Source organism: Lepidochelys olivacea, assembly GCF_965140295.1.
Source record: "Lepidochelys olivacea isolate rLepOli2 genome assembly, chromosome: 20".
Taxonomy (NCBI): Eukaryota; Metazoa; Chordata; order Testudines; family Cheloniidae; genus Lepidochelys; species Lepidochelys olivacea.
Genome location: NC_140430.1, coordinates 8,241,142 through 8,267,616, shown reverse-complemented (window position 1 = coordinate 8,267,616; position 26,475 = coordinate 8,241,142). Strand labels below are relative to the sequence as shown.

The window sequence follows — 26,475 nt, the reverse complement described above, 5'->3', positions numbered from 1 at the left end:
ATGTGTGTTGCCATAGAATGCTCTGCCTGGCCTTGGGTTTTTTTTTGCACTCTGGTATGAACCTTGTGTGCGTATAGTAATATGACATTACAAATGCACCTATAGCCATTATCTGTGAATGATGTCAGACCCAGCCAGCATATGTTGTGAACTAATAAAGATGAATTAAGCTTCTATAAATACTTTTATTCCAAACAGACATATTTAGAACTGAATGAAATTTTATAAATACAAAGAAAATAATCTTTGAAAAGGAAAGAACAGTCATTTCTATTTTACAAACATTCACCAACCGTGTCTCTCACAGGTATGCACAATTGTGATTGTCTGTACTCTCCCCCAGGGTGGAGCGGTATGGGTAGTGCAGTGGCCCTGGACATAATGTGGAATGTGTGGTGGTGGGGTGTAGGGAGGTGCCAGAATGCTGTTCTCTAGGGGCTGAAGAGGGAGAGGAGCACAAGTCTGTTGAACCTGAAGTTCAACAAGAGTCTCCAGCATGTCTGTTTGCAGCTGGAGAAGTGCTATCATCTCCCGCTGCATGTCTCTCCTTTTCCTGTGCTTTTTGCCTGTCCACATTATCCCTGTCCATTCTGCCTACGAGGGTAATCCTCCAAGCCCTGTGCTCTGTATTTGAAGCCGCAGAGGCTTGCAGGATCTCTTGGAACATGTCATTCCACATAGAATCATAGAAGATTAGGGTTGGAAGAGACCTCAAGTCATCTAGTCCAACCCCCTGCTCAAAGCAGGACCAACACCAACTAAATCATCCCAGCCAGGGCTTTGTCAAGCCTGACCTTAAAAACATCTAAGGATGGAGATTTCACCACCTCCCTAGGTAACCCATTCCAGTGCTTCACCACCCACCTTGTGAAATAGTGTTTCCTAATATCCAACCTAAACCTCCCCCACTGCAACTTGAGACCATTGCTCCTTGTTCTGTCATCTGCCACCACTGAGAACAGCCGAGCTCCATCCTCTTTGGAACCCCACTTCATGTAGTTGAAGGCTGCTATCAAATTCCCCCTTACTCTTCTCTTCTGCAGACTAAACAAGCCCAGTTCCCTCAGCCTCCTCTCATAAATCATGTGCCCCAGTCCCCTGATAATTCTCGTTGCCCTCTGCTGGACTCTCTCCAATTTGTCCACATCCTTTCTGTAGTGGGGGGCCCAAAACTGGACACAATACTCCGATGTGGCCTCACCAGTGCTGAATAGAGGGAAATAATCACTATCCTTGATCTGCTGGCAATACTCCTACTAATGCAGCCCAATATGCCATTAGCCTTCCTGGCAACAAGGGCACACTGCTGACTCTTATCCAGCTTCTCATCCACTGTAATCCCAAGTCCTTTTCTGCAGAACTGCTGCTTAGCAGTCAGTCCCCAGCCTGTAGAGGTACATCCTCTTCCTTCTCCTCATCTGGCTGAGCCGCTCTGCTGGTGTAGATAGAGAGATCCTCAAGGCCACATTTCCAGCTGTAAAAGATACATAGCACTGAGGTACTATTGAGAGCACATTCACAAGATAAATAGAAGCTTGGTATACTGAACTCCCTCCCCTTGATCCACACAAGTTACAAGCACTACATTCTCACTTCTCCTTGGGATTCATAGAGCACAACAGTCCCAGCCATGGGTAGTACAGCCTGGGGGGGTGGGGGGGGGAAGGGGGAAGTTGGGACAATAATAGGGGGTAGCTCATGGGCATGAGTGTATGTGGAAAAGGGCAACTGAACTGAATACTGGCACCGTTTTCCACAGATTTTATCTGATAACTCACTCCTGAAGGTAACGGAGGCTAAAAGGGAACAGCTCCTGCATGCGTCAGGCTGCAGACCAGGTCTGTATGCTGCTAGCCTGTGTGCTGCAATGGTGCCTGCTGAAGAAATTGCTGCGTGGCGTGGGAAAGTGTCCTACCACGGCAGAAGAAATAAGGCAGCCCTTCCCAGAAACCTTTGGCAGAGGATTGCAGACTATCTCCAGGAAAGTTTCAATGAGATCTTTATGAAGGATTCACGGGACATCCTGGTGCATATAAACAAGTTGTTCTGCAGGGCCCCCTCTGCCTCACTGTACAGGGGAATGAGAAACAGACAGCAGCTCTATCTCTATTGGCTATTTCACTACTTCTTCTTGCATGTAAATGAACAGATGTGTCCCTGCAATATCAAACTCTATCTTCCCTCTCCTGCATCAGGCTCGCCTGTGTTGGACTGTAGGGACTGGCTCGACTGCTCTGGAGTCAAACACAGGTCCTGGCTTGCTGCACCCACAGTATCCCCCGGTCACCTGTCCCCTGTACTCCCTCTCTTCCTCATCCAACACCTCCTCCTCACTGTTCACTCCATGGGCCTCGATAGGATTCTTGGGGGTGGTGGTGGGGGCTCCGCTAAGGATGGCATGCAGCTCTTTGTAAAAGCAGCATGTCTGCAGCTCCATACCAGAATGGCCATTAGCCTCCCTTCTCTTCTGGTATGCCTGCCACAGCTCCTTGCCTTTCACACAGCAGGTCCCTCTTGTAGCTCTTCTCCCCCATGCTCCGAGTGATCTCATATATATCGACACTTCTGTGGTTGGATTGGAGCTGTGCCTGCATAGCCTCTTCTCCCCACAGATCCAGGAAGGAGATCCATCACCACCTGCCTCCTACAGGCAGGAGCATGTCCGCAGCGTGGAGCTGGCATGGTCAGCTGGGCAGTTGCTAGGTGAGCTCTCCACACTGAACAAACAGGAAATGGAATTTCAAAAAAAAGGGGTGTGGGTATATCTGGCCACCAGGCAGCAGAGTTCAAGTGGTCATGATGGGCCATTGGGGGACACCTCCTGAAGGCCACTAAAGTTGAACTAAGTAACACAGTGTCTACACCGACACAGTGTGACATAGTTATGGCAAAGCAAAGTGCTACTCCTCATGCAGAGGTGAAGTTACTAAGTCAGCGTAGCAGGCACGTTACATAGGCAGGAGTGATATTTTAGTGTAATTGTTTACAGAGTTAGGTCAATGTAAGCTGCCTTGAATTGACCTAACTGTAGTCTAGACCAGGCGGGAGTACTGTCCACCACCACCAATGGCGTTCAGTGTTGCAAACTTTCTATAAGTAGCAATGATAAAGCTTTAATAAAAGCAATAATTTCTGAAATATTTCTAAACCTTGTCCTTCATACCATTCAATAGCTGAGCTCAGCTGCAGTCTACAGATACAAATTTAAGAAGGGGCTCCCTTATTTTTTTTCTCAAGTTCTGCATCCCAAAACTTAAAATAATCTGAACATTTTATATACAGCTCTTTCGGGGGGACCTGTATCTCAGGAACCCCTTGAACAAACAATCCTAAATTTGCACCACTAACTATACCCCAGCCCCTTTTGTGGCACACCAGTTTTAAAGACACTCTCCCCATTTTGCATGGGTTTTAGAACAATAGGAATATTAAACTCAGCTTCTTATGGGGGAAGGCAGTATCTGAGGAACCCCTTGCCCAGATGAATCCAAATTTGCATCACTAACTGCCCCTGGTGCTGCTAATGCAGAAAAATTTTCTAAACCATAGGCAGCGGCTTCCTCTAGGCTCCATTCCAGGCCCTGCCCCTGCCCCCACCCCCACCCCTTCCCCCAAATCCCCATCTCTGTCCCGCCTCTTCTGGCCCCCGCTCCACCACAGGCCCAGCCCCCCCATCCCTTCCCCCAAGCTCCCACCCTGCCTTTTCCCGCTCCGCCTCTTCCCACCCAGTTCTGCTCCCTCCCCCCAGCGTGCCCCAACGGCGCCTATGTTCTAAACCATTTGAGCTCTACTCCAGAGTTGGCTGCATATGGAGTAAGCTATTTTCAACACAATTGCCAACAGTCACAACACTAGGAAAGCCCTTAAGTGTGTATGGCAGCAACTTTGGGCCTGCCCCTGAAAGTGCTCTGTTGGCTTTGGTGAATACAGTTTATTGGATCAATCCCCATTGCCTAGGCTCAGTGCAGCTGGCTGGCAAGAGGTCTAATTGCAGGATAGTACTATCCATGACACACTGCTGGCTAAAAAGAGGAGAGGACTTCCAGGAGTGATTATTCCATCCTCCCCAGAGGCTAAACTACTGTTCAGAGAATGAAATAGACTGAAACTGATTAGTGGGAGCGTTCCACTGAATCATGGCAGACCCTCTACACAATCAACTAGTGCTGCCATGAGAGCCCTGCAGGAGGATTTCAAACATTTGGGGATGGAGAGACCCCTGGAACTCTTTCAGAGCCAGCTCTACTGGCCCTGGATGGCAAGAAATAGGAGATATGAGTGCATTGTGCATCTAGAAAATATCACCAGCAGCAAGTCCGTGGAACTAGTGTGCATTGATTTCCTGATTCTAGGAGTAAACTGGAAGAATGTGAGAAACATTTTAGTAGTGACTGACTATTCCATAGCGTCATGGAAATATGGGGCTGGAAGGGACCTTGAGCAGATGTCTAGTCCAGCCCCCACGTTGAGGTAGGACCAAGTAAAGCTGGATCACCTGTGACAGGTTTTTGTCCAACCCGTCCTTAAAAATCTCCAGTGATGGGGATTCCACAACCTCCCTTGGAAGCCTGTTCCAGAGCTGTACTACCTTTATAGTGAGAAAGTTCTTCTTTATATCTAACCTAAATCTCCCTTGCTGCAGTTTAAGCCCATTACTTCTTGTCCTGCCTTCAGTAGACATGGAAAACAATTGATCCCCATCTTCTTTATAACAGCCCTTAATATATTTGAAGACTGTTATCAAGAACTCCTCAACCCGATGGACATGCCTCCCCTTTCAGGAGGCAGCACCGAAAGACTCCAGTGAGATCGGATCTATTTCTGATGCTGAGGTCAATACGGCGGTAAAGTGCCTTCTTTAGTGGTAAGGCAGTAGGGATGGACAAGATTCGCCTGGAGATGTTGAAAGCACTGGACAATGTTGGGGTGTCGTGGTTAACGTGCCTCTTCAATGTTGTGTAGAAGGTGGGTGCAGTACCTCTGGATTGGCAAACCAGGGTGGTGGTCACGTCCCATTACACAAACATCCCTCACGAAGATGGCATCATTGCTTGCTTCAAGCAATCTACAAGAAAACAGATAACACTCAGATATCCACCCCAAACACATTGCCAAACTCATCCATTTCATCCTCACCCATAACAATTTTACATTCAAAAATTAACACCTTGTCCAAACCATGGGCACAGCCATTGGGTAGTAGGATGGCTCCCCAATATGCCAACTTCTTCATGGGCCACCTTGAGGAAGAATTTCTCCACATATGCACCATGAAACCAGTGATATATCTGAGATACATCAATGATATTTTCATCCTCTGGACAGACAGACAATCTAAACTCCCTCATAGATTTCCACCCAACTTCAACAACCACCACCCATCCATTAAACTTTCTCTAGGACACTCCCACACTAGCATCAAGTTCCTGAATACCACAATCGGTTTAAACAATGGAATCCTACAGACAACTATATACAAGAAACCCATGGATCATCACACTTACCTTCACAGATCCAGTAACCACCCCAAATATACAAAGTAATCTATTATTTATTGCCAGCCACTCATACCACAGAATGTGCTCCAAGGAGAAAGTCCAGGATACGCATCTTAACACATTTAAAATTGCCTTCACCACACAAGGACACTCCACCATAAAAGTAGACTGCATCATGGAATGGGCCATCTAAATACCCCGAGAGAACCTACTTCAATACAGAAAAAACAACCACCCTCCAACCGCACACCCTTAGTTGTCACCTACCAACCCAAACTAGAACCATGTGGGGTATCATTAAACAATTACAACCCATACTCAATGGGGACCACCTCCTGAGAGAAATCTTTTCTGAACCTCCTCTTCTGGCCTTCAAACAACCCCCTAACTTCTACAAGCTGATGATTAGAAGCAAGGTTCCCACAGACCAGGACACACCAAGTCAAAGCGGCACCAGATCCCGACAGAACAACAGATGCAGAATCTGTAGACATATTTCCATTGCTATGATGATCAACATCCCCTACAACACACCTTTCAAGATTCATGGGTCCTACACGTGCCTGTCATAACATGTGGTGTCTCTCATCCAGCGTACTAAATACCCCAGTAACAAATATGCAGGTGAAACAAGACAATCACTATGCTCTCAAATGAACTCACACAGAAAAACGATAAAAGACAAAAACAACGTATCACCTGTGGGTGAACACTTTTCACAAAGAGATCACTCCATATCTGACCTCTCAGTCCTTGTCCTAAAAGGAAACCTGCACAACACCTTCAAAAGACAAGCCTGGGAATTATATTCATAACTTTCCTAGACACTACAAATCATGGATTAAATAGACACTGAATTTATGGCTTACTACAACAATCAATAACCCACTAAACCCTCCCTCCCCCCCCCGCCAAACACCCACTCTTCCCCCCACTTTCCGCCCTGTTAGTGGAGAGGTGTTAACTGGCCATTTCACCTTGAATGGGCCCTTGAAATATGTGTTAACCACTTATGTTAAACAATCTGTTCCAGCTTGCATTTAGCTGTGACACTCTGACTACCTTTCCCAGACCTGAAGAAGAGCTCTGTGTAGCTTGAAAGCTTCTCTCTCTCCCGAAGAGAAGTTGATCCAATAAAAGATTACCTCACCCACCTTGTCTCTTGAATATCCTGGGACCAACATGGCTACAACACTGCAAACAATACTTTTTGTCAGGTGTTAGGTGAAATTAACGTTTTGTGACATCTATCCATTTAAATTGAATCCTGCCAAGCCTATCAGGACATTGGGCCCAGATATGGGTGAGGGGCTTTGCACTTCCATTTGCCTCTCCTGCCTCTTCTTACATTCAGCTGGTCTGGGCACTCTTCATGGACCCACCACCTACCCATGGCCTTTCCCAGCTTACCAGGAATAGCAAGTAAGAGGGTGGAGCTGGTCTGTGGGTGGATGTGGTTGGTCAGAGCAATGTGCATGATGAAGGGCATGCTGGAGGAGTAGGAACAGTGTTCGGATTCCTGAGCAGTTGGAGGAGGGGCAGAGCAGTGTGTGTGTGGGGGTGTTGAAATAGTGCACTGAAGTGTGGGGTGGGAATATCTGTGCAGTGGGGGAACATTGGAGGCTTCATCTCTGTCCCCCAAACATCTAAGTCTCCCTGCCCCTAACAATGTCACTAGTGACTCCATGCTAGTCCCTGCACTGTTTCTGCATCCTCTTCCTGGCTCCTCAACCTGTGGGTCTCATAATGAGACCTGCCTCTCTGTGGGGAGGGAGGACTAGGCTGTGCTGGACAGACAGAGAGATGGGAGGTGAAGTGATGCTGCAGGGACAGCGAAAGGACTAGAGTAATAGGACCACTGTGATAATCTAGTCTGATGTCCTCCTTTACAACACAGGCCACAGAACTTCCTCTAATTAATTCCCACAGTAGATCTTTTAGAAAAACATCCAGTCTTGATTTAAAAATTGCCAGTAATGGAGAATCCACCATGACCATGGTGAACCAAAGAATTACCCTCACTGTTAAAAACTTATACCTTATTTCCAATCTGAAGTTGTCTAGCTTCAACTTTCAGCCATTGGATCATGTTATACCTTTGTCTGCTAGAATGAAGAGTCCATTATCAGATATGTGCTCCCTATGTAGGTATTTGTAAACTGTGATCAAGTCACCCCTTAACCTTCTTTTTGTTACGCCAAGGCTATGTCTACACTGTAAAGTTCAGTCAATGCAAAGTTATGTCCATGTACAACCGACAAAGCGTGTATATCTCTTGGGCGCATGCACATTTGGGTGCTTGCATTAGCACTGTACGTACTCACCAGGAGTACTTGCATCAACATAAAACGTGGTGCATCACAGGCAGGGAAGCCAGCGTGCCCTGTGCCGCCGTCTGGCTCAATGCTTTGTGGGACATTTTTGAAGTGGTTTGGGGATACCAACAATTTGTCCAGGGATTTCTGGGAGCCATGGGTCAAGTTCCCACCATGCCACTTTCTCTTTCCCATAACAACTCCCACAGTACTTTTTGGCCTCTGCCAGACGTATGGAGTCTGCAGAGCTCAGCACAATCATCATGAGTAAGGCTATGATTAGGACATGGAGGTCACAGAATCCATGACTCCATTGATCTCCGTGACATTTTTTGCCTTGGGGCTGGAGCTCCCAGCCAGTCCCCCCACAGCTTGCAGCCCCTGCCCTGGTGCTGGGACCCTGCAGCTGCCCAGCCGCAACATGGGGACCCTGCAGCTCCCAGCCGCAACATGGGGACAGCCCATGCCCCCACAGGTGGCCAGGGACCGCAGAGTGCCCACTCGCTGCAGGTGGCAGGGAACCCCCTGGAACTCCCTGCTGCTGTGGGTGGCGGGGGCTCCCCAGAGCTGCTCAGCCACCGCTGAGCACCCACTGAACCCACCTCCCCATTTTGTCAGGGATATTTTAGTGAAAGTCATATTGTCCGTGACCTGTCCATGACTTTCACTAAAATATCCCTGACAAAATCTTAGTCTTACTCATGAGTATTGCTAATAAGGGATGCATGATTCTCCTGTATTTCCACAGCTTGAAGGAGTACTACAATTGGAATTGTGATGAGGAAGATGTGGAGCTTTTGGAGCACAATAACCGGATGCTGATGGACTGAGTAAAAAAAAAGCTGACTTCCTGGTGGCGTTCACGGAACAGCTCTACATGGTGGATCATTACTTCTGAGCGTGAGAAACAAGCACTGTTTGGTGTGATCGCATTGCGATGCGGATTTGGGTTGGCGAGCTGTGGCTGCAGCTCTTCTGGATGTAAAAGGCCACCTTCCTGAATCTGTGTGCTGAGCTTGTCCCAGACCTCCAGTGCAGGGTCATCAGAATGCAAGCTGCATTGACTGGAGAAATGACAAGTGATCGAGCTCTGGAAGCTTGGAATACCAGATTGCTGTCAGTCAGCAATCAGTTTAGAGTTTGAAAAGCCACACAGCTTAGAGTTGGCAATGCCAGAGCATGGGCCATTGTAATCCAAGGTTATTAGTGTTTCCTTTTACACAACGCTCTTGGAAACGTCTGGGAAATAGTGAATGGCATTGCAACAATGGGGTTCCTAAACTGTGGTGAGTCAATAGATGGCACACCTTATCCCTATTTTGGCACCATTCCATCTTGCCACGAGTACACCTACAGAAAGCAATAATTTTCGGTGGTTATGCAAACGCTACTGGATCACCGGGGACATTTCACTGATATCATCGTGGGCCCGTCAGGGAAGGTGTGAGATGCATACATCATTAAGAGCAAGGGGATTTTCAAAACGCTGCAAGCAGAGACATTCTTTCCCAGCTGGTGGATTGCCACTGGCAATGTTGAAATGCCAGTAGTGATCCTGGGGGACCCAGCCTACCTCTTGGCCTGCTTGGCTCATGAAGCTGTACACTGGCCACCTCAACAGCACCAAGGGAATATTCGACTACAGACTCAGCAGGGTTGTTGGCACTGTGTCTTCACTAAACTGAATCTCAGCAAGACAGACACTCCCATGGTTATAGCTGCAAGTTGACTACTGCATATGAGGCAAAGGGGGTAAAGCTGCTGCCAGTGTAGAGGGAAAGGTGGAGTGTCTGCTGAATTTGAACAGGTAGACACAAAGGCTATGACTACATTGCAAAGCAAGCCCAGAGTATGTAGAATTCAAGTTCATAGACTCTGGGTTTGTTAACCTAGGGCTTGAATGTCTACACTCTTTTGTAACCCCAGGTTAGGACTTGTTGAACCACGGCTGGTCCCAACCTAGGGCTCCAGCACCTACACTGCATTATGGGGGCCTCAGTCTGCATATCCCAGACTACCTATGCCCTCTGAAAATGTGGCCACTCTAGCCCTTTGTTCACATTACAGTGTGGGAAAACTTGACTGTCCACCAAACTTGACGGTTCAGACGACAAAAAGTCAGCCTGTGGGATTGTGGGATACTGTTGATGGACCCCACAGAGCAGGAGTCCAATGGGACTGCGTCTATATTGCAAAGCAACAGGGTTTGAACTCGGGATCCAGGCTTGATTCAGGCTCACACCTTCCACCCGTTGGGTCCTGGGACCAAGCCTTGGGTTAGTGTGATTTGTGTGTAGACAAAAGGTTGCAGAGCAGTTTTTAAACTAAGAGATGGGGGAAAGCCGATTGCTGCAGAGGCACACCTGGCTCTGACAGAGACATCTCTTAGAGGAGAGTCTATTGATAGAGATTCTCTAGGTTTTAGTCAGGAGGAGAGGATGGAAGAGGATAAAGTATGGGCCAGATTAGACGAGAAACATTCACATAAAAAAGAATCTGACACATCAGAAAAGGGCTGACAAATAAACAATGACAAGTTTTTAAAGTGCTTCTACACAAATGCTAGAAGTCTAAATAATAAGATGGGTGAACTAGAGTGCCTCATGTTAAAGGAGGATATTGATATAATAGGCATCACAGAAACCTGGTGGAGTGAGGACATTCAATGGAACACAATCATTCCTGGGTACAAAATATATTGGAAGGACAGAACAGGTCATGTGGGTGGGGGAGGAATGGCACTATATGTGAAAGAAAATGTAGAATCAAATGAGGTAAAAATCTTAAATGAATTCAAATGTTCCATAGAATCTCTATGGATAGTAATTCCACGCTCTAATAAGAATGTAACAGTATCGACCACCTGATCAGGACAGTGATAGTGAGAATGAAATGCTAAGGGAGATTAGAGAGCCTATCAAAATAAAGAACTCAATAATAGTGGGGGATTTCAATTATCCCCATATTGACTGGGTACAGGTCACCTCTGGACGAAATGCAGAGACAAAATTTCTCGATACTTTAAATGACTGTTTCTTGGAGCAGCTGGTACAGGAATCCACAAGGGGAGAGGCAATTCTTGATTTAGTCCTGAGTGGAGCGCAGGGTCTGGTCCAAGAGGTAACTATAACAAGACCGCTTGGAAATAGTGACCATAATATAACAACAACATTCAACATTCCTGTGGTGGGAAGAACACCTCATCAGCCCAACATGGTGGCATTTAAGTTCAGAAAGGGGAACTATGCAAAAATGAGGAGGTTAGTTAAACAGAAATTAAAAGGTACAGTGACTACAGTGAAATCCCTGCAGGCTGCATGGACACTTTTCAAAGACACCATAATAGAGGCCCAACCTAAATGTATACCCCAAATTAAAAAACACACAGTAAAAGAACTAAAAAAGAGCCACCGTGGCTTAACAACCATGTAAAAAAAGCAGTGAGGGATAAAAAGGCGTCTTTTAAAAAGTGGAAGTCAAATCCTAGTGAGATAAATAGAAAGGAGCATAAACACTGCCAAATTAAGTGTAAAAATATAATAAGAAAAGCCAAAAAGGAGTTTGAAGAACAGCTAGCCAAAAGCTCAAAAGGTAATGAAATGTTTTTAAGTACATCAGAAGCAGGAAGCCTGTTAAACAACCAGTGGGGCCCCTGGACGATCGAGATACAAAAGGAGCACTTAAAGACGATAAAGAACATCGATATGATGTGCAATGTGTAACTGGACTGCCATAGAACTCTTTTTGAATTTATTCTCTAACATTGTATTTTGTAACATTAAAGCAATGAGAACTCAGTGCTTCCATTCTATAAAGTTGTTGATGGGATGGGAGACATTTTTAAATGGGGCAGGAAGGGAGATGAGGTTTCAGCAGAAAAAAACAAACCAAACTAAAAAAAAACCTTGATAAGGAATAATGCATGTAGACACTCACCCGAGCTCTCTTCTTGCTCATTAGTGGGCTCATCTGCGTTCACCTGGCTTGATTCCATCAGAGTTTCAAACAGTTCCTGGCTCATGGCATAGTTTAAGTCCCCAGCTGTGTTCGCCCTGCCCCTTTGCTGTTTGTGGTAGGGGTCTCTGCCTTGGGCTCCTCTGAAGTGTCCACAGTAGTCCTCAGAGTGCTGGTGGGTTCACTGCCAAGTATGGCATGCAGTTTGTTGTAAAAGTGGCAGGTCTGCAGGGCAGCCCCAGGGTTCTTGTTGACTTCTCTTGCCTTGTGGTATGCCTGGTGGTATCCCCTGCTGCGCAGCCCTGTCATGCCCCTGTTCCAGCACCCCCTGTGAAATCTGCACATAGTGTTGATATTTCAACAGCTGTTCCATTTCTGGACTCGCACAGTCTTGTCTCACCACAGGGTAAGAAGATCCACAACTTGTTGCTTGCTCCAGACAGGAGCTCTCTGCATGCATGGAACCAGCATGGTCAGATGTACACAAAAAAAGGTAAGCTGCTAGGTGTACTCATCAAGGCGGGCAACCAGGAAAAGGCATTTAAAAACAAGAGGGAAGGGTGGTTTAAAGTGGGGGGTAGGGAAGTCTCTGTGACACTTGGGCAGTGGAGTTCAAAAACTGATCAGAGCAATCGCTGTCATGGGGACAGTCATGACAGCTGGGGGGGGTAGTCCCCCCATCCTGTGACTATGGCCTACATTCTTTGTTCCTACATATACACATTTACATTTGGCTGTATTAAAATGCATAGTTTGCTTTTGCCCAGCTTATCAAATGAACCAGTTTGCTTTGTATCTGGGACCTGTACTCTTCATTATTTACCACTCCCCAGTTTGTGTGTCATTTGCAAACTTTATTGTAGTGATTTTGCGTTTACTCAGGTCATTGACAAAAATCTTAAATGGCATAGGCTCAAGAATGGATCGCTGTGGTACCTCACCAGAAACACTCACTTGCTGATGATTCCTCCTATACAATTACATTTTGAGATCTATCAGTTAGCCTTTGTTTAATCCATTTAATATGGGCCATGTTATTTTTAGATCATTCAAATTTTTTAATCAAAATATCGTGAAGTACCAAAATGCCTTATAAAAGTCGAAATATATTACATCAATACCATTACCTTTATCAACCTAACTTGTTATCTCAAAGATGTCAAATTAGTTTGACAGGATCTATTTTCTGTAACATGCAGCCAGTGCATTCTGGGGCCAGGGTAATGGCTGCCAAGGATCAGAGGCAGTGGAGGAGGAGAGCTGAGCAACATGGGGATGTTTTTTTTTTTTTTATTTTTTAAAGCCACAGAAATTAAATTATCGAAAAACTTAATTAACACAGACTTAAGGTTGTCCAGCACTGTCACATGTCAGTGCAGAATGTGGAGAGTAGCTAAATTTAAACCTCTGAAAACCAGGAAATACCAAGATACATGCCACCCCCACAACACAACCTTAAGTCTGCCCCCCTGGAGCTGGCAATAGCCATTGTGAATGGTTCAGTAAGGGGGTAGACAGACAGGAGGAAGTGCTGAAAGAATGTTACAGTATTTGTTTTGTGCTCCGCAGCTTTGGATTGCAGCATTTAACTGCATGCACTCCAGCTGCCTTCACCACGTCAAGTGTAGCTGTATTGGATGGTGAAGGGATTGATTAGAGCAACTTAACAGAACTGTTACTGTAATATGACTAGGTGCATTGAAGGATCCACTATGCCTCATTTCAGCACTGAGTTCTGCAGGTTGCATCTGCAGAGGTGCACCCGGGTGTCTTCTTGCCATGGCATTTGTCAGCAGTCTGCTGCCATGCAGGGCAACATCTCCACGGCTTAGTGAAGGCAGTGTCTCAGGTGGAATCCTCAGAGCAAGGGTGAAGGGCTGGTAACCATCCAACTTTTTGTATGTTATGTGTAGAATCAGTGTTTGAATGGAGATACTGCATACTGCACCTTAGCTTGAGTTTTGCTGTAGCCACAGGTGTTGAGCACGGTAGACCGTCGTATGTGCTCTCTTCCCAGTGTTCTGCAGCATTAGGAGAGGGTGCTAGTACGGGCATTGGTCAAAGATGGCAGAGTTAAGAGTGCGTTGCAGAGACGGCATGCATCTTAACTTGGTATTTCCTCATTTTCAGATGTTTAAGTTTAGCCACTCTCCACATTTTGGAGGGCACAAGGCTGCTCTGGGCAATTTGAACTCTGCATTAATGAAGTTTTTGGGCATGTCACAATGTTCTATAAAGACAGCGTTTATCCCTACCACACAGTTTAGCGACTTAAGACTAAATCGAGGGACACCCCACGTATGGAAATGAGAAGTTAGGGGATAAGTCCCCTGCATTCCTTGCTATCTTCAGATTGCTTAAACAGTGCTCCCATTAACACTCCGATACGCCACAAGGCTTCACTTCCGCCTCCCCTGGACACTGAAAAGCAATCCATACTCCAGCGCCATCCGACCCGCCCTCTAAATGCAAAACTTGAACTGGCAACCTCATATGCACTTGGAGCAATAAATTGGCACATCCTTCTGTCACCCATTCCATGCATTTGGGAAGTTATTCTTTCTTCACATTGCTAAGGCCACAATTAAGGCTGTATCTACCCTACAGACTGCTGTTGCCATGGCTATGTGGGACAGGAGCATGAAGAGATGTGATCCCTGACCAACACAGCCATGCTGTCAAAACCCTCATATAGATGAAATATTACCACCAAAGTTGTGCTTTTATGGGTATAGCTTGTTTTGCTTGGGGTAGGTGTGGAATAAGCTACATCAGCAGAAGTAGCTGAGTTTTGCCAATATAAGCTGCATCCACACTAGGAATGCTTTGTTGCTAGAGTATACCTAATACTACCTAGCACAGCTACAGCCTCAGGCACTAGAAGGGGACTTGATGTAGACTTTCCCAATGGGTCACAAAATGATCTGGTAAACAGCTGTAGAAAATTAGAGATCAGGAAGCCTGGGTTCTAATGCCAGCTCTGAAATGACACTGTAAGGTAAAGCTTCACAACATTACCAAAGAACACCTGTAGTTTTGGGTCTGCCATATTAGAGAGCTGGGTTCTATTCACAACTACATCTGAAGTAAACTTGTTTTTAACCTGTTGGCTTATTTGCAAAGGGAGCATGGCTCATAGCTGATTGCTTTCTAAAGTTGTAATCATGGTCTAGGTTGATCAGGACGGTGAAGTGCAAGAACTGTAGAGAGACTAGTCATGGGCTTGTGGTTCTTCACTCAGGGCACTGTACCCTAATCTACAGCGTATTTGATGGCTCTCTCACACACACAGCTACCATCACACTGGGCACAGTCCATCACCCAAATACCTATGCAGACTGCCGCATTAACTGCTACGGGGAGGAATAGCAACAGTGATAAATGTCTGCTTCATTCTGATGTATTTAGGGAACACAACTTTAAAAACATTTACAGAGCAAAACAGAGAAGTAATACCTGCTTCTAAACTGGCATTGCTCTAAGCAGCAGGTGTAAAGTTAGTAGGACCAAATACATTAAAAAAAAAAAAAAAAACCCACAACAGACCACAGCTTATAGGTTTTTGCAAGATCCCACAAATTATTTTTTTTTTAAAAAGTGATTTTTTTTTTAAACCTTTGAGTATCACCCCAATCTGCACCAAACCAACATGAACTCCAATATGAATTAAAATTCAGAGGCTATATTTCATGTGGTGGCCACTTTTACATTTCTTAAAAATAATTTTAAGATTTCTAGTCAAAATGAAAGCTTTGTATCCACATGGACTAGACACTTTTTTAAAACGAACATTTCGATTCTGGAACAAAGGATGAATTGCAGTAAGTACCACCACCAGTAAGCTGCAAAGTCCATATGGCCCTGTCCATATGTTACCACGAATGGAAGTTCTGACTTTGCTTAGTAGTATATAGACCAACGTTTCTAGAACAAAGAATCAGGGTTCTAGGCTCTAGCCTGCAGATTTATCTGGTCATGGTCTGGTTGGTTGTAGCAAGCCACCAAACTATTTTTCCTGGAATGTATGATGAAAGATGGTCATGCTTAGTTTATTAAAAGTTATCCTTAATAGAAGTCATTCAGTAGCAGCTACACATTATTTGCCACTATTCCCCTTCACTTGTAACTCTGCACAGGAAGAGTATTATTGTCATTAAGTTTAGGGTACACAAGAATTTTTTGAACACTTACAGGCAATTGGTCAACACATATTTAGAGGCTCAAAATTGACATTATGTAAACAAAGATTAGGTCACTACCCAGAAAACCCATCTTCAGTAGAGTACTTCTAGCTTTACCTACTGTAAAATACCATTAGAATTTGAGGCATAGGCAAATTCCCAAAACTTCACTTGTTTACAAAAATTGGCCTTGGCCTTGCCTACTGTGATGGATGGCTACATTTATTGCATGGCCAGGTAGGTGGTCTTAAGCATCTATGCAGAGCCAGGAAGAAGGAGAAGCCTGCAGATACTTGCTAAGCTCCAAAACAGGAAGAACTGGTTTGTTTGAGGGGGATGGCAGGGAGTAAATATTGTAAATTGAAGATTATAATTGTAAACAGAGACTAATATAGTCTCAATCAAAGCAGGGAGCTGCATGAAAAAGAGTTGAGTCCAATTTTAATATGGATAGTAAGAAGCAAGATGTTATCTTACTTGCCTTTGAATGCTAGGGGATGGGTGAACTGGAGGGCGAGTTGTAGGATATCAGTGGTGGTTCTATGAGAGCTAGAAACTAAGAAATTCGTATGAATGAAGATGGGTGTAAGAAGAGTTCTGGTGCCTAGAATGGAGGTAGGGAAAAACAGAAACAGAGTTAAGTTATTTAAATGCTATTTGATATATTTGAACATAATTGGGGTATGTGAATATTCATATGCTTTCACTCATTTCTACATATATTTTTCTAAAAAGTAACCTTCCTTGGTAAACAGAGTAGCAACCTTTTAGTCCTGTAAATTTCTATGGGTTTGATAAAGTCCCATTTCAGTAACTTACTGTAGTCATCCTCCTAATTCTCTTGCCTCTTCATAATTAATACCTTAAAGTCAAATTTCCTGAAGCCAATGTAGGTACATGCATGTAGGCACAGTCTTAAAGGCCTTATTCAAAATGGCAATATGCCACAAGCTTCAGATCACTGCATGGTGAACTATTCCAGAAAAAACACCCCTACTGATCAGGCTTCAGGTGGCCTCTGGTATCATGGCCATGTTTAAGAGATCAGTAGTGACTGCTATGCCATACTGGTGTACCTACTTCAGACCACTATAGTAAACATTTTGAAATTTGACCCTGTGCCTCAACATTTACACTAGACAGCAAACAAGCTGCTTGTCATGTTAACACTGTCTGTGTTGCAAGATCATGATAGAAAATTCTACATAGATGAACACCTATAGTTTAGAAGCTGTGCAGTTCTACTGTATACTGACAACTAGGCTAACTTCCATGTTATGGAGGAATGAATGCAAGTAGGGAGGAAGAAGTCAGGTTTATAAAGAAAACTCATCAGCTACAGCTACCAGCACTCTATATTCTAGGGAAGTTCCACAGATGTTGGAGCCATTAAAGAAGCTCAAGGCAGCTTGTCCCAAAATGATGCCCTGTCATCCAGCAGAGATATGCCCCTCTTTTCTGTACATGCATCCATGATGGAGCATAAGCTAGCAGAGATTTATCTGTACAAAACTGGTTCAGTTTCCTGCAGGGACATGCTTTGAAATATCATGGAAGTGTCAAACTTTTGATTTGTGAGCTTGACGAATATACTCAGAATTAAAAAGTCAGCGACTAACCTATGGCAACTTTAGGAAATATTTGTGAATATTCACAAGGCACAATTCAGCTGGAGATCTCAGAAGGGTTATATTAGCCTTATAGATGAGAAAAAACACAAAAAAAGAGAAGTGACTTTTTCCAAATCAGCAGCAAAGTTGAGTGGAGCTCAGGGCTCAGTGCAGCAGACCACAGCTATTGTGCAGTATTGTTTCAGTTTAGGAGGGCTGCATCTCAAGATCTCCACCTATTAAGAGTATCACCAGGACACTTACTACTCACCTCCACCTTCAGAAATTAAGGCGCACACAGGGAGTAATCTCAGTGTAGTGCTTTATCTCCACCCACCGAAAACATTCACCTTTAAATGAAAGCATTTTACAAACAATACAATGTCAACACCACTTATTTTTGCTTTGCATTAAAAAGGAAGAGTAAAACATTGGGAAGAGTACTACAGTCACATGGAAATTATGCAGAATTTTACAGCATACACTGCAGAATTTTAAACCCTGGATTTGAGGCTCCTTTTGCTTCCAGGAAGGCTGGCTAAGGGACAACCCACTTTTTTTAAATATATAAAAGTTTTACAGGGAAGATAGTAAGAGATTTAATCTGCCGGATTGTGATTTAGTACGTAGTGCATTAGCACAATTTGTTTTGTACACATGCTCAAAAGAAATTCTCCTATTACAAAGCCATCTAAAAACTTGGACTGCACAAAACCTAGCTACTAAAATGAAGGTTTGGTAAAAAAAAAAAAAATCTATTTCCAAAAACACTTTACAGATAGAGGCGTTCAACTGCCATAACTAGGTAAAAGTTTAGTAGAATGATAACCAAAAACATACTATGAAATTTCACAGATAGTTATGCTTTAAAAACAAAACAAAAAAAACGAACAAACAAAAAACAAAAACAAAAAACAAAAAGACAACTTAATGTTGGGTCTTAAACAGGTCAGCTTCCCCATCCAGAGTCTACTCCACGGGCTCATCCTCTTCTGCTGCAGTAACTCCTTTGCTTTCTTCCTCACCTCCTTCCAGCAGTTGCTCTTCCTCCTCAGCAGTGAGGGTTTCCTCTGCAATTTGTGAATTCTTCTCTTCTGCATATCCTGCTTCTACTTCTGCCTGTGCCTCTGCCTGAATCTCCTCTTGCTCCCCATGATTCTCAGTTGCTTTTGCTTCTGGGTTCTCCTCTCGGTCTTGGCTTTCCTCATCTTTATTTTCTTCATCTTGGTTTTCTGCGTCAATCTTGTTTTCATCCGCTCCTTCAGCTATTCCCTCCTCTGCATTTCCACTTGTTCCACCCTCTCCTTCCTCATGCTCCTCTTTCTCTTCTGGATCATCTGTGAAGGGATTTTCACCCTGTAAGTCAAGACAGAATTATGTTGAAGCTGTATTTGGACAGGTTCTTGGCAGATGTTAGCTAAGACCTTACTTAATTTCACACAAATTCCAGGTACATGAGATCCTCCTTCAGGGCATGAATATTTCTGATCATTAGGCTGGGACCAGCACTTGGAAGTTCTCTGTATGTGAAAGTATTTGTACAAAACCAGAGGGTTTAACCCTGGCCAGCTGTAAGTTAGTGACCCTTACAGCAGTGTGTGGTGAAGGCACCCATGGAGGTTTGCTTTGTTACTGAGAGTTAATTTTATATTATGTGGACGTTACTTGTAGCTCCCCTGTTCCTTCTCCCAGCAAAGTCCAATAAACTATTCAAGTGCCACGTTTCTGCAGATATAAGCAGACTGCTTTCAGACCAATGAAGTTACGAGAAAAGTAAAAAGACTTGGTATACTTGGTCTATTGAAAGCAGAGCTGTTTGTAATGTCAGGAACAGGGGATGTTCAGACTCTGGGAGCCCTCCTGATAAAGTTGAGCTGTTGGAGACTTATTCTGTATCAAATGTAAAGTGACACTCTCCCATCCCCTGTTTTAGAAGGTTTTTACCAGACCTCATCTACACTGAGAATTCACACCAGTTACAGACAGCAGGGTGACTGTACTGATACAAACTGGCAAAACTGTTGTAAACCAATGTTTGCACTGGTGCAAGTCACCCCCTCAAAGCAGGGACAGCTGCAGTGGCACACACTGCAGCTTATTGTAGTTTTGCTTGTCCACACTAGGGGTATGTGCAGCTACACCAATGCCTACACTGGGGATTTCAGACAGCCAAAGGCTTAGTCTTGCAACCCATTTTCAATTCTGATTTAAGCAACCAACATTCAAGAAGTCTATCCATAGTAGAGCTGGATACCAATCTAAAGGTGGGGTTCCAAGCTACCCAATGTTGTGCAGCACCCATGCTAACTGACAGTTTGGAGAAGTACTAAAAACCAAGCTGTAACGGAAGACAGGAAGATATAAGACTTGTTAGAATGTCAGTGATAGAGGCGCTTTAAGTACTAACAGAAAGACAAGAGCTCAAACCACAATCACCACAGATCAGCAAAGCTATGGACAAATGCTATCACGCAATGCACTGTCAACCTGTGGAACTTCTTGCCAGAGGGTCTTGTAAAGGCCAATGCTATAAAGGGATTCAAAAGGGAGCTAGATAGATTCATGGAGGATAGATCCATCAATGGCTATTAGCCAGGATGGGCAGAAATGGTGTCCCTAGCCTCTGTTTGCCAGAAGCTGGGATTGGGTGACAGGAGATGGATTACTTGATGATAACCTGTCTGTTCATTCCCTTTGGCTGTCAGAGGACAGGACACTGGGCTTGATGGACCTTTGGTCTGACCCAGTATGGCCGTTCTTATGTTCTTAAGTGGAAAGTCAGGCTTTCTAACCAGGTGCATACTATTAGTTTCCAGCCCTCATGCTTGGCAAGGTATTAGCCTTCAGAATGGTCACTAAACGCAGAGACAAGTGGTGACTTTTTGGTACTAGCCCTGGACTTCCCATGGACCAACTACTGCCTTGGCATCAACGACAAGTTTTTGCATATACGTGGATCATAGGCCCCAGCCTAAAAAGGAGAGGGTTACTCACCTTGTGCAGTAACTAAAAGTTCTTTGAGATGCGTGTCCCTGTGGGTGCTCCACGTCAGGTGTTGGTGAGTCCTGGTGCCATTGATCGGAGATTTTCAGTAGCAGTGCCTGGTCAGGATGGACGTGCGCAGTAGCTGTCTCACGGCACTGTTGGTGCCTCATCTAGCGTGCACACAGTCCGACCCTTTCAGTTTCTTTTTTACCGTTGAGTCTTTAATGCAAACTTTGAAGTAGAGGGGAGGAGGGAGGACAGTGGAGCAACTTCTTTGGGTGCTGACCCTGTGGGTGCTCCACTTCAGGTGACTGTAAAGCAGTGCCCTACTGTTGATGGAAGGGCTTCCAAGTTGTATTCATAGTTGACGCTAGCACCGTTAGGCCTAGTATCGCATCTGAGTCTGAGCTTTGCATTATTGCATAGCGATTAATTAACGTGTGTTCAGACGCTCAAGCGGTGGCCCAACATATCTCTGGGATTGGTACATTAATTTAAAAAAGGTGCTGAGGTCCACACTGATCTGTTCAAATGGGCTCTGATCTCTGTCGGGGATTCTCTTTTTTTGTTGTTGACAGCACAGGTGGATGCAATTTGAGATCCATTTTGAAAGTCTTTATTTTGATATTGCAGATCCCTTTGACCTTTCAGCCGTGGAGACAAAAAGTCTTCAGAATGGTTTCGTTTTATCTAGGTAGAATGCTAATGCATGTCTCACATCTAGAGTGTGGAGGATGGTCTCTTGTGTAATCTCATGTGGTTTAGGGTAAGTGAATTGATTGGTTGAGATGAAAGGATGATGAAACCTTGGGGACAAATTTTGGGTGTGATCATAGTGTCACTTTGTCTTTGAAGAATACAGTGTATGGCTGGTGGGCCATGAGAGCCTCTATTTCACAACCTTGTTGCACATAAATAATCGTGACCAGGAATGCAACTTTCATTGAGAGGTGTAGTACAGAACAAGCCCCAAGTGAGTTTGAATGGTGTTTTGGTAAGGCCTCCAAGGACCAGATTTAGATCCCATGCTGGTGTGGAGTTGTATATTTCTGGGTACATTTTCTGTATTCCCATTAGGAAATGCTTTCTGATCGAGTGTGTGAATACTGAGACACCATCAATCTTATGATGGAAAGCAGTTATGGCTGCTAGATGTACTTTAACCGTACTTGTGGAGAGTCCTGATTGCTTTAGTTCCAATATGTACTCCAAGAACAAATGAAGAGGTGCTGTAAGTGCAGTTATGCATTTGTTTTGGCATCACATGGAGAACCTCTTCCATTTCTGTAAGTAAGCTGCACGAGTGGATGTCTTTCTGCTCTTGAGTAAAACCCAATTAACCTGTTCTGAGCAGGTTAATTCTTTGTGTTGGAGCCATGTCTTCCAGGTCAAGTTTCTTCAGGTTCGGATGGAGGACTTGACCTTCGTCTTGTGAGAGGAGATCCCGTCACAGCAGGAGCGTGTATGGTGTGCAGATCGCCATGCAAATCAGGTATGGGAACCATGTCTGTCTGGGCCACACTGGAGCTATAAGTATGACCTTGGCTTTGCTGGTTTGAATCTTGTGTATTACTCTGGAAATTAAAGGTAATGATGTGAATGTGTATAGGAGAGGTTCGTTCCATCTGATGAGGAAGGCATCCCCTAGGGATTGTGTTCCCAGTCCTGCTCGTGAGCAGAACCTTGGGCATTTGATATTTCATGCTGCTACGAATAAGTCCATGTGTGGGAACCCCCACATGTGGAATGTATTGTATGATGTTGTCGTTCAGTTCCCATTTGTGTTCTTGGGGAAAACTGTCTGCTTAATGTGTCTGCCATCGTGTTCTGCCAATCTGGGAGACATGATGCTGTAATGGTGATGTGTTTATGGAACTGGTCCATAGTTTTATGGCTTCTGTGCCTAGGGAGTGAGATCAAGCTCCCACTATTGGTTTATGCACTGTTGTCCATCATGACTCTTATTGTTTTGTTCTGGATTTTTGGGAGGAAATGGTTACACATATTGTGAATGTGTGTAATTCGAGCAGGTTGATGTGTAAATGCGTCTTCATGGGAGACCACTTCCCTTGGGTTGTATGCTGGTTTAGGTGGGTGCCCCAGCTGATCAGCGAGGCATCTGTTGTGATCAGCATGGATGGTGGATTCGGCTGGAATGGAATCCCCGCACATACATTTCTTGGATTTGTTCACCACTGTAATGAGTGTTGGACTTTTGGTGTTTGTACAAATCCTAAAACTGTCTGTGCTTTCGTGGTACGTATACCGAGTTCAGACATCCCTGCAGAGCACATGTATAGTCGAGCATGTTTTACTATGAAGGTGATGGCCGCCATATGTCCCAGTAGTTGAAGGCAAGTGTGTGCTGATACCTCTCGGCTATTTGTGACCACTGATACAAGAGTAGTCAGTGCTGCAATTCTAGTAATTGGAAATGATACCTTGGCCTCTATGACTCCAGATGCACTCCAATGAAGTCCAATTGTTGTACTGGGTTTAGAGTAGATTTCAGTTAGTTTATTTGCAACCCTAGGGTGTGAAAGAGGGTTATAGTCCTTTGGGTAATATTTACTGTTTCTGTTTGAATAGGTCATTTCAGTAGGCAGTCGTCTAGGTTTGGGAAGATCAATATTCCCTGTCGGCGCAAATGCTACGCAACTACTGCTAGCGTTTTGGTAAAAACTCTTGCGGTTGTTGGAAGTCCGAAAGGTAGCACTCTGTATTGGAAGTAGTCTTTCCCTACTGTGAATTGTAGAAACCTTCTGTGTGCGGAATGGATGGGGATATGAAAATATGCATCTTGTAGGTCGAGGGCTGAGAACCAGTCCCGCTTTTCCATCACTGGGATAACTGAGTTCATGTGACCAGTCTGAATCTGTGGGTACAGACAAACTCACTGAATTTTCTGAGATCTAATATGGGTCTCCATTCACCGTTTTTCTTTTGAGTCAGGAAATAGTAGGAATAAAATCCCTTTCCCCTGTATTATTTTGGAACTTGTTCCATGGCACTGAGTTGAGTAGATGCTTTATTTCTTATAGTAGGTGCTTGTGAGAAAGGTCCCTGAAGAGGGATGGGGACAGGGAAGGGGGATGGGTAGGTGGAATGGAGATAAAAGGGATGGCATAACCTGTTTGAATGATCTCTAATACCCAGTAGTCTGTGGTGATGGAGGCCCACATATGATAGAATGGTCATAGCCGATGACCAAAGGTCTGGGTTTTTGGTAGCACTGGCACTAGTTGTTGGGGGAGGTCAGATTCTTGACCAACATTTCAAAATTGATTCTTGGATGGTGGTGCTTGGGTTGCTGCAGACAGAGACTGGGAAGGACAATGTCTTTGCAGCCGACATCTGTGTCTCTGGTTGTCATGTGGCCTTTGTTGTTGTTGCGATGTATGGTCTCTGTTGTGGGAATATGGTTGGCATCTCCTCTGGCTGTTTGGGGGCGTGTAAATGCCGAGGATTCTCAATATCACTCATGTGTCCTTCAGGGAATGTAGGACTTCATGGTGGAGAACAGCTTGACCCTGATCAAAGGGAAGGTCTTCTATCTTAGTTTGGAGTTCTCGCAGGATATGTGAAGAACGTAGCCACAATGCTCTGCGCATTACTATTGCTATATGTGTGTGCAGCCGTGTTCGCGACGTCAAGGGATATTTGGGGCGCTGTTCTGGCTACGAACTGTCCCTTATTAATGATCGCTTGGAATTGTTTCCTCTTATCCACAGAGATTTCATCGAGGAACTCGTTCAGTTTAACTTAATTATCATGGTCGTATTTCGCTAGCAACGTTGTGTAGTTGGCCATGCAGAATTGCCGAAAAATAGACTTTCCGCCCAAATAGATCTAATCTCTTCCAATTCTTGTTTTGAGGTGTGGATCGGGATTGGAGTGGTTTACCCCTGGCTGGCTGCATCCACCTCTAAGGAGTTGGGTTGTGGGTGTGAAAAAAGAAAGTCCATGCCTTTATTAGGTAAATAATACTTTGTCTGCAGGTTGGAAGAATAGTGGTTGGTGCTTGCCACACCATTTCCATCAAGGCATCATTTATTAGCAGAGCTATCTTTGCCATAGAAGAGGTGTGTACGATTGTTAAGAGTTGGTGTTGGGTCTCAATTACCTCCTCCAGCAGAATATTCTGCCGGTGTGCCATTCGCCTGAACAATTCTTGAAAATGTTTGAAGTCACCTGCAGCAGTGGAAGGTGGAGGCATCACCGATTGTCCGGAGAGGACGATGAATTGTGAGCAAGTGAGGTATCTTGTTATGTGGATTCCCCTTTATTGTCTCCAGTCTCCTCTGGTGCCTCTGAAGGCTCTGGTAATGATGCTGTTGTTGAGCGTACATGTCTCCTCTGAGGAGTTGGAGGTTTGGAGAAATGAGACTTGTAGGCTCCCCATGGATCCCATTGTGGCCATTGTATAGGGAATGGCATGGGAGGGCACATCCAGGGATTGGTGAGCCAAGGATGCATGTCCCTGGTAAGCTGCTCTCTGGTTCTTGTGTGGGACATTGGTATCTGGTGCCTGATGGGGAGGAGTGGCCTGATGAGAAGACTTCCTCCTCAAGTTCCTCCTCATCTTCGCTGGAAAATGGTGAAGCAGTAAGGGAATCTGGTTGGTCCGGTGCTGCTGGTGCCAAACAGAGGCGATCTGGGAGTAGAGATTACTTCCATGTCTACCTTATGTGTAAGAGGACACAGTGCCATTGTTTAGGGTGCTGTAACTTTCTGTGCCAACACTTTAGAAAGTAGCTTGGTTGGTACAGATGGTTTCGGTGTGGCCTTAGTCAGTGCTGGTGGTGTCCTCCCTGATATCTCTGTGAACAGTTCTGATGAAGTCGGTGCCGGCATCACCAGTGGCAAAGGCTGTGGCACAGTGTCCTTTGTAGGAGTAGTCGGTGCTGTGGAGGAGGAGGCTATTTTGTACCTACCACTTGACTCCTTTCCCCTGCCGGCAGAGGTCCCGTACAGGGGAGGTGTCTGGTGCAGGCAGAGTGGGCACCTCTGATGAGGTTGGCATTGAGGGTAGAAATCTCACTGGAAACTATTGCTTTTTTAACAATTCTCTGCTTGGGGAGGACGTGGCACTTTTCCTTGATTTCTTAGAGGAATTGGCACTTGCTCTGTCCACCGAGGATGTACCTGGAGAGTCCCTTGTTGAGGGTTGTCCAGGATCTGAGGTGGACATTAGGGATTTCTCCATTAAGATGAGTTTAAGTCGGAGATACCGGTCTCTCCTCGCTCAAGCTTTGAGGTTGCTGCAGTAAGCACACTTTTGTGGTATGTGCGACTCACCTAAACAGCAGATGCATTGCGAGTGCCCATCTGAAATAGGCACTGTGTCCTTGCATGAAGTACATCTCTATAAACTTGAGGATCCAGGCATATTTTTGACATCCCTCTTAGAAGTAACTTAGGATGGGAAAAACGGGAGGGAATTTTTTTTTTTTTGAGGAATGAGCTGTCAAACAGGAGTAACTGAAACTTAACTAACACTAATTTCACTGACTAATTACTACTAACTGAGTTTTAACTAAATAATCTAACATCTTTTCTAGGATTTCTTTGATGCTGTTGGAGAGCTCCGTCTCTGGCTGAGGATGGTTGAGAAGGAACTGTAGGGGTCGGGCTCTGTGCGTCCTAGATGTGCATGCATGTCCCAACCAGGCACTGCTACCGATCAATGGCGCTGGAATGTACCGACACCTGAAGTGGAGCACCCACAGGGACAGCACTCGAAGAAGAAGATTAAGTTGTTTATCTTAATAATACTCAATAACACTCTTCTGAAAGAGAGAGCAGGCCTGCTGCTGGTAAGCACCGCTTCTTACTTCAACCCCCCCACTCCTGTCTTAACTCACAAAGGTAGTCTGAACTATGGGAGAGGGTATGCATCAAACATCTAGCTTGAACTTGAGCTTCTTACCCA

The 26,475-nt window shown here is 44.8% G+C and overlaps 1 protein-coding gene and 1 long non-coding RNA gene across 6 annotated transcripts in view; both read right to left on the bottom strand.

Annotated features, from left to right (window-relative positions):
* Window positions 1–194: 194 nt before the first annotated feature.
* On the bottom strand, window positions 195–15,288 carry LOC311510807. Of its 4 annotated transcripts, none has more exons than XR_014709142.1 (4): window positions 11,750–15,288; window positions 4,945–5,065; window positions 2,440–2,717; window positions 195–1,474 (listed from the first exon to the last, which is right to left on the bottom strand). It is a non-coding gene; the product is annotated as an uncharacterized lncRNA (long non-coding RNA). The 4 variants fall into 4 exon arrangements; XR_014709143.1 differs by having other exon boundaries at window positions 4,979–5,065; XR_014709144.1 differs by lacking the exon at window positions 11,750–15,288 and having other exon boundaries at window positions 4,945–6,348.
* A 512-nt stretch (window positions 15,289–15,800) lies between these two features.
* Window positions 15,801–26,475, bottom strand: part of AKAP8L (A-kinase anchoring protein 8 like) — a 41,215-nt gene continuing 30,540 nt past the window's right edge. The window contains exon 13 of one of the 2 annotated variants that reach the window (XM_084610798.1): window positions 15,801–18,914. In XM_084610798.1, coding sequence (XP_084466924.1) covers window positions 18,528–18,914 — 387 coding nt within the window. In that variant the 3' untranslated portion in view covers window positions 15,801–18,527. The remainder of the gene's footprint in view (window positions 18,915–26,475) is intronic. The other variant, XM_084610799.1, reaches the window with a different exon arrangement.